The 16,564-nt window shown below is 43.9% G+C and overlaps 1 protein-coding gene across 1 annotated transcript in view; it reads left to right on the plus strand.

Moving 5' to 3' along the window:
• The window catches only part of DNER (delta/notch like EGF repeat containing), a gene marked incomplete at both ends in the record, with an annotated part of 338,491 nt that overhangs the window by 199,394 nt on the left and 122,533 nt on the right, over nucleotides 1–16,564 (plus strand). Inside the window, one exon of the mRNA XM_080689915.1 lies at nucleotides 11,237–11,390. Within this exon, the coding sequence (XP_080546041.1) occupies nucleotides 11,237–11,390 (154 nt within the window). The remainder of the gene's footprint in view (nucleotides 1–11,236; nucleotides 11,391–16,564) is intronic.

Consider the following 16,564-nt stretch of genomic DNA (forward strand, 5'->3'; position numbering starts at 1 on the left):
GCCCTGTGCAGGGTCAGGTGAATCTCATAAGCATCAAGTATTTGTGAGGGTCTGAAAGCAGCGGTCAAGGAAGATGGCTCCGAAAATAGTTGAAGGAATAAGCCCAGGGGGAAGAGAGGCTGAATCTGACCTCCTGCCCCATGCGTGTATTGGATCCACAGGGCATTAGTCTACTAGGACCGCCATGATAGAGTTCGGGTGCCTTAAACATCAGAAACATTTTCGTAGTCCTGGAGGACACAAGCCTCGGGTTGAGGTGAGCAGGGCAGGTTTTTTCCGAAGTCTGTCTTGTGGCTAATTGTCTGTCCTCTGTGTCTTCACGTGGGCTTCCTCCATGAGTGTCTGTATCCTGATACCCTCCTGTCAACAGGACAAGTACTGGATGAAGTCCCCCATCCAACCTTATGTCCCCTAGTCACCCCTTTAGAGACCCTGCCCACATAAGGTCACATCCTCAGGCTCAGGGCTCAACTGTCCTTCTTGTCACCTTTGCAGGGTGCTGATTGAGCCTTGCGCCTTTGACTCAGTCACTCCACGCTGCGATTTTGAATATATTGAATTGTAAGGATGTCTTACAAGTGAGATCAAGTCTGCCCATCTCTGCCTCTGACTAGCCCTGTGACCTTCATCCAGCTACTTAAATTCTCTTATCTGTTTCGTAACTGGGAAAATAGGGAAAAAAATAGAACCATATTCTGCAAGACCCTTAGAAGGACGAGGGGAGGTGGTCCTCACGTGATAGCTTCCATACAGCGAGGCTTTCTTTAGTGGACGATGGATCCACACCTGGCCTGCCCCGTCCACTCTCCATCCTTAGAAGAAGTTGTCACCGCTCCCATCTGAGGGCCCTTCAGCAAGGGCTCAGGAAGGACCACCATTCTTCAACGAGTTCTTCTCATTAATAATTTATACACTAAAATTTCCATTTTCCCAAAGCTTCCTTTCTTACCATTTTCTTTTGATATAGAGAAGGAAATGACTTGGAGGCTAAATGGAATTTTAAAATAAGAAAGTAGAACCGTGTGAATTTGTTTCTGGGATCAAGGCCTTTTTTTTCTGGGAAATTTAATAAAAGATGAATTTTTGGTGACTTTTTTTAAGTCAAACTTTTGTTAACGGCTTAGAGTGTTGCAGCAAATAAGCACAAGGCTATTTGTGAACTGAAGGTCGAGGATGACGACATGGAAATCTTATGCCTGATTGAGGACGCTGAGGACACATCAGTTACCAGGGCGTGGCCGGGGTGCCTGTAAACATCTCGACTCTGCCATCCCTGCGTCTAGTTTAGGGATAAGGACTTTTATAGAATTTCCTAAAGACATTTATTCTCTCCTCCTGAGTAATAAAGTAAAATTTATTGTCCTTTCAAGGGAAACAGCAGGATTCTCATTACTGTTACTATTATTTAAAATTTAACACTTAAGCTAAATAAATGAATTCTATGACTCCAGGAATGGCGAGTTTCAAATACGATGTTGAAATGGCCAGAATATTTCTAAGTTTGCTTTTGTCGTGGTTGTTGTTGTGGTGCTGGAGATCAAACCCAGGGACACTTTGCCGCTCAGCTATAAGTATACATAAAATAAAAATCATATTAACTATGTTTACTTATATACTTTTATTGGCACATTGTAATGATGCATCATAACGAGGGTCAGAGGGATGGGAAAATACTTACACACAGTATTTAGTTTCCTTCCCTCTAGATTTTACTCCTCTCCCTCTCCTTTCCTGTGTGTGTTCTTCAGATTGATACTGATAATTTCATTTATGTACTTAGCATTATGTGAAGGTAACACTCCCCAGCCCTTTTTTAATTTTTATTTTGAGATAGGGTCTCATTAAGTTGCACAGGTTAGTCTTGAACTTGTGATCCTCCAGCCTCAACCTCCTGAGTAGGGAGGATATAGGCATGTGCCACGGTACCTGGCCTGTTTGCTTGTTTAAAAAACAGGTTGCGCCGGGCGTTGGTGGTGCATGCTTGTAATCCCCACGCTTGGGAGGCAGAGACAGGAGGATCGTGCAGGTTCGAAGCCAGCATCGCTGGCTTAAGAGACCCTGTTTCCAAATAAAAATATAAAAATAGATGTCTGGAGTGTAGCCCGGAGGTAGAAGGGTTTCCAGGAACCCCAGTACCACCAAAAATAAAAATAAATAAATAAATAAAAAACAGGTAGCTACATTTGCAATTAATAAACCCAAATAGGAGAACAATGGTGTATGTCTAAGACTAATGGGAAAAATGAAATCATAAGCTATAAGCAAGATGAGTATGTTGCTTAAATTACATCTGTGAGGAGTAAGAGAATAATCAGACCCAGCCAACAGACAAAAGTCTTAAAAATGTGCTCAGAGTGAGTTTTTCTTTGAGCACCATGTTCCCTCAAAGAGGCCCTGTGGCTGGGTCCAGGAGTTCTTGTGTGGCCTAGGCTCAGGAAAAGACATTCATAGGAACTTTTACATTATAAATAGGATTCTCAGCTATTCTCTTATATTTTGTATCCAAATATTCTCTTCTGCTTCTTGAAAGGCTATGTTTGGGTTTAGCGAAAGGCCAAGGTCATCTAGTCTGGGCACCCTGGACCCGTCCTCCGACCCTTTTCAGTGCTAGCTTACCCATGCTTAATCCATCAGAACGGGGTGCTGTGGTTACTGTTTGTACAGAGGGTTTTGTGTTTGTTAACTATGCCATTTCAGGCCCAGTGGTTCCCACAGCTGAGGTCTTCTTGAACGACAAGATTTCTGGGGTCTCCATCCCTGCAGATCAGATTCAGTGCACACGGGTGATGGGACAGTTCAGGCTAGAATTGGCTGATGCTACGTTGCTACCTGCATTAGTGAGGACTCATTCTCTGCTCCCTGAGCATCTGCTTAGAGTGACCTTAGCACTCCCCAAAAGGGGCTGCAGAAAGGGGCTTCTGGAATCATCTTCACAGACAGTTGATCCTGCACTTCCTCCAAAAATGAGGAGCACAAAGATTCCAGAGCTTTCCAGTGTTGGGAAACAGACTGCCCTTGTCCACGCTGCCAGCGTATGGAGAGGCAGTGTGGAGAGGTCTCCAGTTCTACCCGAAGGCTCTGTCTTGCAGCGCAGGCCTGGCCTGGGCGTGCCCCCTCGCGACTGTGCGCGGGGAAGCGAGAGGCAGCCGAGCCTTTCCTTGGCGCAGGAGTGGCTGAGCTTTCTCTTCAAGCAGACTGGGGTGTTTGGAGAAACTGTGTTTCATTATGAAACTCATGGTGTCAACAAGGGGAAAACATGCCAGCCCTTAGAGCAAGCAGAGCTTTTCCTGGCACTGGATATGAAATACATCTCTGGAGTGGGACTTCATAGAATGGGGACTCAAGGATGTGCACACCGCATTCCCCGCAGCATTCCTCCAGCAGACACAAAGGCTGATTCCTCAGGGCGGGGGCTGGACCAGGATGCTGAAATGGATTCTAATGCTTCAGTGCTTTAGCTTCCTTTTCTTGGTCTTTAGCGAGACTACTAAAGTAAAAACAGCACACCGTGTGTGTGCGAGCGTGTGTGTGTGTGTGTGTGTGTGTGTGTGTGTGTACACGTGTAAAATTTCAGACATATATAAAGGTTCAGAGAGTAATTTGGCAAGTCACCAGGTCTGCATTACCTAGCTTCAACAATGATCAACTCATTAGGCAGAGTTTCGACGTTGCAGATGTCCGGACATTTACCTCTGAATAACGCAGGTGTCAGTTGGAATGCAGCTGGCCCTCTGTGGAATTGGCCCGGAGAGTCTGTTCGCAAGGAGTGGCTTGAGTAAACTCTGTCCTGTTCTCAGAGGTTTTGAGGCTTCTTAGGCACCTCGTTTGGATGCTTCTCCTCATCCTTGTTCCAATTATCCCCTTTTGTAGGAACGTGTGTTTGGGGAACGTAAAAGTGGTTATTGTGCCATTTTTAACCAAATGTACGGCCATCAAAGATAGACAAGGAAGGAGAAGAGAGCCCTATGTCTGCACAGAATGCTCTTCAAGTCCTCTTAAAGTCAGCTTAATTCTTTTTTTTTCTTTTTTTTAGTACTGGGGATGGAACCCAGGGGCATTCTACCTCCAAGCTACATCCCCAGCCCTATTTTTTTATCCTTACTTGGAAACAGGGTCTCACTGAGTTGAAAAGGGCCTCCCTAAGTAGCTGAGGCTGTCTGCGAACTGGAGTCCTCCTGTCTCAGCCTCCCAAATGCTGGGATTACAAGTGTGTGCCACCACGCCCGGCTAGCTTCACTCAATGAGCACCCAAACGTCCATGATATCTGGATCACTACAGCCCTAGATTTTGAGGACCTCCGATTCTGGTCAAGAATCACCCGTGGCTTCTAAAGTCTGTTCATGGGTAACTAGGCACTTGATGTACACGAGATGCTTTCAGCCATCAGCAAGGATGTTTTTAGTCTATTTTGATGCCTAATTTGAATAAATTGGGTAGTATGCTCATGACTGTAGAAAATTAGAATCTGAGGACCAAAAGCCCAGTCAAAAATGCAGAGCCACCAAAGGCAGCTGGCAGGGAGGAGGTGAGGCCTCCGCAGAGATCTGGAGCGAGAGCTACGGTGCCCGCACTCAGGGCCGTTTTTAGAGTAGGATGGAGAATGTGCCACGTGAGCTTGCTGGACCCAGGGCCATCGCGGCAGCAAGCGGACAGCCTGCGGCGAAGAAAGGGAAAGGCTTTGGAATCAGGCAATATGATGTTTAAGCCTTGACCTTGTACCTTGCCAGCTGGGACACCTTGAACAATTTATCTGACCTCAATCGATTCTCAATTCATAAAATGGACCTTGTAATACCCACCTGACAGATGTGGCGAAGATTAATGAGATAATCCTATGTAAGCAAATTTTATGAACAATGGAATTCAATGTCTAGGCAGCTGGGATTTAATTTTTTTTTGTACTAGAGATGGAACGCAGGGTCATTCTACCTCTGAGCTATACCTCCAGCCCTATTTTATTTTTATTTTGAAACAGGGTCTTCCTAAGTTGCCAAGGCTGCTGTAAACTTGTACTCCTTTCGTGATAGCCTCCCCCAAATGGGATTTTTATGTTCCTTCAACATCACAGTAAACTCAATAGTAGGTGGAATAGGGGTGCTCCTTCGAGGATCCTTCGGGATCTACCCGAGGTGGCAAGGTGAAGGAGAGACGTAAATGATGTCACTGGGTTAGCAAAATGAAATGTGCAGATTTTCAGAATACTTTATGTAAGAAGAAAGTAAAATAGAATGTACACGTCCTAATTCTAAGAAATATAGTTGCTCAGAAAGCTTATCTCTATGGGGTGATCTGTTCACTGATATTAAACTTTATTGAGAGTTTAAAAATGACCAAGAATGGCTGGGCATGGTGGTGCGTGCCGGTAATCACAGTACTTGGGAGGCTGAGACAGGAGGATTGCACATTTGAGTCCAGCCTCCGCAATTCAGTGAAGCGTTTGGCAGCTTCACTGCCAAAATAGGGCTGGGGGTGGAGCTTAGAAGTAGAATGCCCTTGCATTCAATCCCTACTAGTACTAACACACACACACACACACACACACACACACACACACACACACGGCTAGAAATAATAAAGGTAGATTGGGGCCAGATTTTCAAAGGTTTTGTATGCCTTGCTGAGGAGTTTAGATTTATCTATTTATACAATAAGCTCTATAGTTTATAAAATATTAAAGTAGAAAAATGCTCCCCAAATGAGCTGGGGAATATGTAAATTAGATGCCAGTATCCAAGTTAGACAGGGAAATTAGTCACATAGGTCTATGTAGTTGTTAAAGTTGAACTCCAAGCAGACTCTGAGCTTACAGCAAGTCAAAATGGAAAAATAAAAGGGGGGGGGGCGCCCATTATTTTCATTGTTCACAAAGACTAAACAGCAGTTCTCGAGACAAGCAAGAGTGGCCCCACTGTGAGTGAATTCCCCCGGGGCAGGCTCCATACCTGGGGAGTCAGGGCACGAGGGGTGTGTTGGTCTCAGCATAAAGGCACTCGCAGGCGGAGCAGGGCTGCTCCTCTCGGGCCCTCCAGCATCTCACTGAGATCTCAAGGTGAAACAGGACCCGGTGCAAGTGGTTCTGCCAGGGGAACAAGACGATCCTGCCCAGGATCCAGTTTCCTGCGGTGTGGGCCAGAGCCCTGACCACACAGAGGAAGGGAGGATGGAATTCTACGTGTGGACATTTCTTCAAGGACGTTGGTCCTCACAAGCAGGCATTGATTGAGATAAATGTCAGCTTACACCTGCCACCGCTCTATGTCCCCTCATACTGATGAACATTTCTTTATTGCTTTTGCCACCATGTGACAGGACATATCTGTTGTCACTCTAGGATGTTGTCGTAGATAGAATGAGTCGGTCTCTTCCACTACCTCGTAAGCCCCTTGAGCTCACACGTGTCCCTCTGTCCCTTGCCACATCTCTAGGGCCCACAGTATTGCTAGACACGAGGCGGGGGTCACCGCATGGTCGCCGAATGAGCCGTTCAGGTTGATTGGCCTGGAGAGAGCCAGCCATTCCATAATGTGGACCAAAGGTACCTCTCACACTTGGGAAATCAGCGAGAAGAGTAGGTCTAGCATCAAAATATGAAAGCTGAAGAAGTAAACAAAACTTGACAATTGTGGCCTTCCATCTCCCGCCGAGGGACGGCGTGACGTCGCTTACTGTCAGGGTTGGGCGCTTTCTGGATCAAATAAACTGTAGTAGTGATGGAAAGTAGCACCGCTGCATACATATATTTTTGGTTCTCTTTTGGCACATGGACTGTCTTTCCCAAGTTTTATACCAAGCCAGAGTCTTTCTGGCTCCTTGTCCAGGATTCTTAACCTCAGTGCCATCAACATTTGGGATCGAGTCGACTAGTCCTTGCTGTGGCATTTGTCCTGTACACATCGGATGTGTAGCGGCACCTCTGAACTCTGTCTACTAAGTGCCAGTAGGAAGCCCCTGGTGTGACAACCAAAAATGTCTCCAGACATTGCTAACTGCATCCTGTGGGGTCAGTTGGCCCCCAATTGAGACCCTTGACTCATCCCCACTCACTTGCCTTCTCATGACTCACTAGTCTGTGCACCTGTTAAAGATCACAACCCATTCCCACTCCTACTGTCTCCCATGGCATTTATCACCTAATCCACTTCCCCACTTACTTGTTAATTTTGTCTCTGAGCCGGTGGCTCCCACTAGAAGTCAGTCTCCCTGAAGAGTCCGTTCACTTTCGCAAGCTAAACTCCTAGAGCAGTTCCTGGGATACAGTAGGTGCCCATAGGTCTCGTTGAATGGATGAATCAGTGAATGTGTGTATGGATGGGTTTTTTTTTTTTAAACCTGTGACTCACTTTCCAAAGTAAACTTTCCACCATTGTCTGAGAAAGTTTTATTATTGTGCAAATGGAATATTTGACTTCAAGCTGTGGTAGAAAATTGAGGTTCCGTATTGGGTTTTAAAATTAATCTTTGAAGGTCATTTTTCATTTTATTTGAAAAATTATTTTACATGTATATATACAATCCTTTTTATAAGGAGTCATCTGCAATTCATCATCTAAGCTCTTAATTTCAAGTAGGTCTATTTTGTCTCCTACGCTGGTGGAATTAATTGGACCGAGATTAGTGATATAGTCAGTGGTTTAATTTCTCAAGGATAATATAACTGTTTACAATTTAGTGATCAAATACAATTTTCCACAAAAATATACTACCAAACATAGTTTCCTATAGTAAACACTCACAATCTCTTAGAAGCCAACGGTCTTTAAACTATAAAAACATTTTAATATTATAGAAAAGCTCCTTATTCTTAGAAAATACACTTAGAAATAGATCGAACATTCTGGATAACGTTAGAGAGAATACAAAGCAATTTAACCAGAACTTTCTGATTGTGGATATGCGAACATCTGTCAATCTCCTCTCTCATCCATCAATCAAAGCTTAAGAATCAATTCAGTGTTTTGCTTTGTCAAAAACAGTTGCTTCAGCAGTTTCTTAAAGCTGCTTTCGAGGTTCTTCTTCAAATAAAGCAAAACAAAACCTGGACAGCCATTGGTGGGAGGGGGGAAGGGAAAACGGGGGCGGGGGGAGAGGGCACCAAATATAGTTTAAATGTATACTATTTATGTTCAATAAAAAAATTGTTAAAAAAACAAAATGCAGGGCTTCTGTTATAGTTTTAAATTCAATCAAAGCTAACTGGATATTTGATTTGGAGATTTTAATAATTTATTTTCACAAGCCTTGTATTTTCCATGGCACTCACTAGGTGAATTATATGCAAAACGTATCCCTCAAATAACCAAGGAAATTTATCTGCAGCGTGGAATGCCTGGATACAAACCAAGTAAATCTGAGAAGACAGCTGCCAAAACCAATGGCGTATGATCATTTATCATGACACGGAGGCCCACTTGGAGTTGCATGCAGCGGGTGTGCACAGCATTTTCATTTCAGAGGCGCTCGCACATCTTAGGATGCACAAGCAGCTCCAGATGAGGTTCCTGCAAATAGCAAACATGCATTATGTTGTGCATTTGAGCAAGAACAAGACGTTTCCTAGAAGACAGTTCTAGAAAAAGAAATTTCCTATTGAGGAGGATAGAGTTTGAACATGCAGCTTTCAGCTACAAACTATATACAAATGCACACAAAAGGGGGAAAATCCCATTAAGAAAAACCAGATGGGTCTTCAACCTATTGCTAGGATGCAGGGGAGTTTTCATTGACCACAAAGAACTCTGGGAAATGATGGATGTAGAAGGCAAAAAACACAGCTCTAACTTAAAAAAAGTCTCTTATCCTAATTATTATTCTTGGTTTTAAGACATAACCAAAGAATGTGTTCTTAAACTAAAGGAGACTTGGTGGTTCAGACTACAAGGTCCCCTCATAGCCCCTCAACAAAAACATATTCAGTCAACAAAAGAAAGACACATAAAAATCCTGGCCACTTGGTCAAACTAAACGTTGTGTTGCATTGTCTGGCCTTTAGGTTGGTAATCTAAGGTTGGGGCCACTCACCATTCACCCATTTGCTTGCTGTGAGGGACATCTTTTTATGGTATAAAACATGATCTTATGGGTTGGGGATGGAAGGCACTAGAAGTACAATTCCAAATGGAACCCAGCTACATTAAAACTATTTTGCATAATGACCTACGTGGGTGTTTCTTCCAGAAACATATTAGGGAATCTAGATATTCAATTTATCTGATAATAAATAACAGATAGCCGGGTGTGGTGGCGCACGCTTGTCATCCCCGCGCTTGGGAGGCAGAGACAGGAGGATCGCGCAGGTTCGAAGCCAGCCATGCTGGGTTAAGAGACCCTGTTTCCAAATAAAAATAGTAGAAAATAGGTCTGGGAGTGTAGCCCGGAGATTAAAGGGTTTCCAGGAACCCCAGTACCACCAATAAATAAATAAATAAATAAATAAATATCAGATAAAAACAATAGATAATTTCCTTTCTTTATTAAAAAGTTTTTTTTATTGGTACATGATAGTCATTCAACTTAATGGGGTACAAGGTGGGAGGGGCGCACATGCACACATCACTCATTCAGCCCCTCCCCAAGTCCCACCCCATTCCCTCCACCCTCTCTCTTTCTCAGGTTTGGCTTAGTGATTTGACTTTGGTGTTTGTGAATTTACATCATGTACGTTAGGAAATTTCTCTCTTCCCATCCCCCTCAGGTCATCTTATTTGCTCATCTACGGTTTCTCTTTTGTCTAGATTTCCTCCTATGACCCTTTTTCTCCCTAGCTTCCGCATATTAGGGAGAGCATCCGATTTCTTACTTTTGGTGACTGACTAATCTCACTTAGCATAATGTTGTCCAGTTCCATCCATTTCCCTGCAAACGACATCATTTAGTTCTTCTTTTTGGCTGAGTAAAATTCCATTGTGTTCATATCCCATTGTTTTGTAATCCTTCACAATAGATTACTTCTATGGGACCTAAAACGACATTTGATAAAATTCAGCAATCATTGCAGCGTTCCGCCTCCCGGCATATTTGGCAAGTGTCCCTCTGAGGTCAACAGTATTGTGGAATGGCCGCTGGTGTAACCTCGAGGCCTGGAGAAGAGCAGCTGCTGGTGGTGATGGTGGTGGTGGTTTGTGTGTGATCTAAACAACTTGAGAATCAAGCTTGGTGTGATGACTAGTAACAGAACCCTGGCATTTCCTCTGTCAGGAATAATCACTAGCGAGTAAGATGGGGTCATGGGAGCTGGATGAGGGAAATGCCTTGTTATAGTGGTTACGAAGAAGTCTCACTAAGCAGAAGCAAACTCACCAAGATCGCTCTATCAGAGCCCTAACACTTGGCTGAGAAGCAGCAACACATGACAGGGAATCACAGGACCACCACTCCGTCCACGGCGCTGAGAAATGTGCTTCGTTTGCGCCTTTCGATTTTCTTTTTAAGTAGCAAGGTTTGCTAATTTTCTTTTCTTTTGCGTCCCTCCTCTCCTCTTTTTGAAAAACCTTCCGTAATCACCTGCCACTACCCACTTTCTCCACTGCTGTGGAGAAAGGAACAGGAAGACCGGGTCCTAGGATAACTTCAGAACTGAGGTTCCAAGTTGCACTCAGTTCTCTGCATCCAATGTTCGCATTATGTCTTTGACTAAGACAGAGTTACTGTAATCAACCCAAAAATGGTTGTTTGAATTCTACTCTTTTTATTTTTCCTTATATGCAGAAAATCTGTATGGCAGACATTGAGGCCTGCTTATAGAGTGATTCAGTAATTATTTTAGTGCCCTGGAAAGATGGTCTGACTACAGCATTGGTGCCTTTTTTATTTTGATTTTTTGCAAGGGCTCTCTGTGCTAAAGATTTGAGTTGGTGGGCGTGACATCTAATTTCATGGCAGCAGGACCATAACATATCTGCGGTAGCAAAATTGCCATTTCCACGTCAGGTCAGCAAAACTTTATTTTTAGCTGAAGACAAATTGTTCTTTCCATTTCTATTTAAGGCAGATTGAACATGGCTGGGATAGATATGAATAAAGAACTGTAAAAATAAGTGTCTGAAATTAAGCTGCGAAGAAAACACGATTTCTCGTAAAGCTATGATTTTACCCAGATTATGACAGAAATGACAGATTGAAGTCCTCAGCGCTGGCATCTTTATAAAAAGGAGGCGGTGCTTTTGAACTTTTGAGTTTCACAGGCAAAGCATGTGTTTTTGTGACTCCGGTAACACGCGCTGCACTTTTGTGTTCTAGGCAACTTTTTCCTGCACCTGCGAGGACCAGTACGTGGGTACCTTCTGTGAAGAATTTGACGCTTGCCAGAGGAAACCGTGCCAGAACGAGGCGAGCTGCATCGATGCAAAAGAAAAGCAGGACGGGAGCAATTTCACTTGTGTCTGCCTTCCCGGTACGGTTTACGGCGTTTAGTTAGTGTGGATTTCTCCATAGAATACACACTTAGTAATTAAGGACGGATAAGTAATACTTGGTCTAGCTGTTGGACAAGGTGACTTCAAGGTCTCGTTTCTGTGCATCTGTGTACCGTTGGGGAACTAAGGGGGAACCGTGGGGGGGACGCATCGTGCCCTGTGCTTGCTTTCTGATGTTAGAAGATGTTGCTTTCTGATGCTGTTCAGCATCCTGCCAATTTTGTTCTGGGAAAATGATATTCTGGGTCAAATTAGGGGTCTGAACATTTCAAACACAGTTTGTAAGTATGTGGTGAGTGCGGCTTGGCACTGTGCTGGGTGGTTATGTTAAGGAGCTTAAGGAAAATCTAGGGTAAACTACACGAGTTGATACAGATGCCACTCGATCCTCCTGCTTACGTTAAATTCCTTTTGATGAAGCATATTGGCGAGCCCAAGTTCCTGGTAGGCTGCTCTAGACAATGGAGCAAGCCTTGGGCATTCCTTGACTAGGGTATTCTTGGATGTTACACGAGACTTTGTAATCCTCGGAGCACACCGGGTGCCGCCCCGGAGACGCGGTGGTCGCTGTGTCTACAGACTTTCCCGCGTTGTCAGTCAGGCTTCTTCATTGGCTCACTGCACAGCCTGCTCCATTGCCAGCCCCTCGGGAGCAGGAGGGGCGTTTCATCGGTGAATGTTACACGCATCTTGAAAGCAAAGGCCAAGTTACTCCTTCTCACGACCCCACCATGTGCACAAGTCACGGCACCTTCCCTCTTCCCAGCACATTTTGTTGCCGATCTTTGTGTGGAGACTCCGGATGAGGCAGCAGTGGAGGATGGAGAAAGAGCTGGAGGGAGTGGGAGTTGTGGGAAGTGGGCGTTGTAAGAAAAAGACCCGAAAATGTAGACGCTTACCAACTAAAAAGAGAGAACACACTCATTTATCCCCACTGAAATTTAACAAAATTATAGGAACAGGTTAACAGTTTGGTATATTTGGTATATGCTTCCAGACCCGTGTGTGTGTGTGTGTGTGTGTGTGTGTGTGTGTGTGTGTGTGTGTTGTCTTGCAGGCCTGATGATCAGATATTTGTCCACATGTTTTTAAAAGAGTGATTATAGTATATACATTGTTTGGTACCTTACTTTTTTGTGTCATTTGCTAGTAGATCACAGACATCCTTTTATCTGAAACACTCCCATTCCATTTGGACAGCTGGACTGAATGTCCCCGTGTTAGTCAGTTTTCCATCACTGTGACAGAATGCCTGAGAAATTACTTAAAGGAGGAAAGGTTTAATTTGGCTCATGGTTTTAGAGGTTGCAGTCCACGGCCACTCCATTGTGTCCGGGCCTGTGGTAAGGGAAAACATCAAGGTAGAAGGGTTTGGAAGAACAAAGGTCACACCTCATGGTGGCTAGAAAGCAGAGAGAGAGCCAGAGGAAGGGACCAGGCGCAAGGTATGTTCTTCCAGGGAATATGGCCAGTGGCCTGCATCCTCCAAAGGTCCCTTTACCTGCAGTTCCCACCCCTCCCAAGTCTTTTCATTCTGAACCCATCAATGACTGACCCACTGATGAGACCAGAGCCCTCTTAATCCAGTCACATCCCCAAGCTGCACCTGTGAACGCTTCTGCCCTGAGTACCAAGCCCTGAACACATGAGCCGTTGGGGACATTCCAGAGCCAAGCCACAGCTGTCTCCTGCATTCTCATCCCCAGGTCAGCCTCCCCTCCAAGTCCCCTGGTGAACTTGGCATCTCCATTTAGACGTCCCAGGCCCCCTAAGCTCAGGCAGCATCCGATCGAACTCATCAGGCAGCAGCCACACAGCAGCTCATCTCCCACCACTCTGATAAGCCAGGGGTCCACGCGCTGTCCTCAGAGCCCCCTCCCTCTCTGCCCATATTCTATTTTACCACCTAGAACGCCCTCACGTCTGCTCCCCTCTGTGCAGCCTCTCTGCCCCAGGCCTTTGCTTCTTGCCCATGCTACCGAGTAGCCTCCTAAAGCTTCTCTATCCTCTCCTGAGGCCCCTCCCGCTGGGGCCAGCGAGCACGGGCTTCACCGCACGGGCTCTGAGCCCTCTGTGCTCCATAGGGCCACAGGGGATCGGTTTCCAAATGGAAATCGGTGGAGTTGCTTTCCTGCTTACATCCTTCCTTCAAGAGCTCTTTGGGAAGACAGAAATACTCAGCTTCCTTCACTTTGGTGATCTTCTTTCCAGCCCCTTCTCACCTGGCGTCTCTATGGCCTGGGGCCCAGCCGTCTTGGTCCATCACTTCCCCAACAGCCTGAACCCCGTTGTACCGTGGAGTCCACCTTGTCTTCCATTTACCTGGACAGGCTTTCCTTTCTGTCTTCTCTTTACCTATTACCTACACTCAGACCTCTCATGCAGACCTCCGGCGCATGTCTCTGCTCCTCAGGGAGTCTTTGGCTTCAAGACAAGTCTCCCCGTGCCTCCCTCTTTCCAGCCCTGTACTGCTTTCCCGCACAGCCCTTATCGGTTTTCGGGATGCATTTCCACGTGTAATGCTTTGATTACTTGCCGCTTGTCTTTCCTAGGAGAGTTGCGCCCCATGAGAGCAGTACCAGAATCAATACTGTTCATCCTCGTCCCACCGGGTCCGCCAAGGTGGGGATGCTCCGTCATTGCACGGATGAGATGAATGATTGAAAGAACAGAGATGCCTACTGATATTTTAAGCCATTCCTCTACTCATGGATCTTTAAGATGTTTGCAATTTCTCTTCTACAAATAATGCTGGGTCAAATAAAGACTCATCTACAAATACAGGTTGAGAATCCCTAATTAAAACAGTCCAGAGTCAGAAATTATCCAAAAATCAGAAACTTTTTTTGTGTGGTATTGGGGTTCCTGGAAACCCTTCTACCTCTGGGCTACACTCCCAGACCTATTTTTATATTTTTATTTGGAAACAGGGTCTCTTCAGGCAGCGCGGCTGGCTTCAAAGCTGCGCGATCCTCCTGTCTCCACCTCCCAAGCGCGGGGATTACAAGCGTGCGCCACTACGCCTGGCCTTCAGAAACCTTTTTGAATGTCATATCAGTAGCATTTAGGATTTTGGGTTTTCACATTAGGATGATTAACCAATACAAATATTCCCAAATTTGAAAAACTTCTAAACCTGAGACACATTGCAAGCATGTAGATAAGGGATATGCAACCTGCAATCTCTGTCAGAATGGGTAAGTGGAGATTTCCACTCTTTGTATTGAAATAATTTTTAATAATATTTTATTCTGTAAATAATAAAAGGAGATATTTTGGAAAGAATCTCACATGCATAGAATTGAAGTGATACTAATCCTTGGTTTGTGACCAAGGAGATAGGTTTGGTGAACTGGAGGTTATAGAAATGTGCTCTTAGTTGGGAACTCTTTAATCTTGTCATGCATAGCCTGTTTTCATATATTTACCAAGTACCAGTGACTCGAGAAGAGACATTACACAGATAAATAACCCTAGAATCTCCCCTCGAAGCACTCTTCACCTATCCTTCCTATCCAGAAGGAATGAGCACCCTGAATCCTGAACTCATCGGTCCTATATTTTCTTTTTCATGGTTTTAATATTTAAGTGTCCTTATAGAAGCAATACTTTTTTAATACTTTTACTGGTGCAGGATAGTCTCACATTATAGTGTAGTTCGCAGTGCTAAGTGGCATACATGCACACAGCACTTTGTTTTTATTTTAGTTGTTTTCATATGTTAAGCATGGAATCACGCATGCATCGTGAGCATATTAGAGACCATGCTTGCGATTCTCTGGTACCTGCGCTTTTTACCTGGCATTCGATTACTAAGCCATTTACAAACAGATGAAGCTCATTCTTTTTGACGGCCGTCTAGAATTCCACGCATATTTTCTTCTGTGCATTCTTGCGCATGTCTTCTGTTGTGTGTGTGCTTGAGGATGTTTTTGGTATATACCTAGAAATGAACGTAAGATATGCTAGAACATAAGTGATCAATTACAAATAGGAGATCATTCCAGAGTGTCTTTCAAAGTGCTTGCACTAATATGTGTAATATGTGAGTGGTGGTGTGGATTGACATAATCGTTCGCCTTTGAAAGTGTCAGACTTATTAATATTTGCCGCCTAACGGGTGTACAAGAGCACCTTATCTCTGTGTTTTACTGATCATGATTGGCAACCACATCCTTTCCATGTTTGTTGGCTGTACATATTTCTTTTCTGTGTACTATTTATTTTCATACTATTACTATTACATATTATTACTATTTTGTCCATATTGTGTGTGTGTGTGTGTCTGTGTGTGGTTCTGTTGATTTATAAAAGGTTTTTTGATACTAATCTTTGTTAGTTATATTAATTATAAATATTGTCTCTAGGCTTGTAATTTGTATTTGATTTCAAGGAGTCTTCTGATGAATGGAAAATCTTATATATCTTAAACTTTGTTTTTGCAGTTAATATATTTTATGACCTATATAAGATATAAAATGTTTTTCTGCCTGAAGAACTAAAAGATATAACTCTATATTTTCCAGTAATCATTGAAAATTTTTTGGTTTTCAGCATCTTCAGTCAATGTGAATTTAAGTTCTGTGTATATGGTGTGAGATAGGGAGCCAGTTTTATATTTTACTATTGCTTTAGTTTTCTTCTTCAGAAGTACTATTTCTATAAATACATAGTACATGAAACGTCATCCTCTGTCTCTCCTCTAAAGCTACTGACAGAATTTGGAATGATTAGATAACATATATTTTTAATTCTTCCTATTTATTATTATTATTATTTTTTAATTTTAATTTTTTTGGGTCTAGGGATGAAACCCAGGGGCATTTGACTTCCAAGCTACACCCCCTACCCTGTTTTTTATTATTTATTTTGAAACAGGGTCTCACTAAGTTACAGACTGCCTCAGTAATAGCTGAGGCTGTCCGTGAATCGTGATCCTCCGGTCTCAGCCTCCCAAATGCTGGGATTACAAGTGTGCACCACCATGCCCGGCTATTTTTTATTTTTTTTTAATAGTAGTAGGGATTGAACTCAGGGGCATTCTAGCTCTGAGCTACACCCCCAGCCCTATTTTATTTTATTTTTTTTATTTTGAAAAAGGGTCTCATATTGCTGAGACCCTTGCTGAGTTGTTGAGGCTGGCCTTGAACCC

The sequence above is a fragment of the Muscardinus avellanarius genome (genome assembly GCF_963383645.1).
Source record: "Muscardinus avellanarius genome assembly, chromosome: 2".
Lineage (NCBI taxonomy): Eukaryota > Metazoa > Chordata > Mammalia > Rodentia > Gliridae > Muscardinus > Muscardinus avellanarius.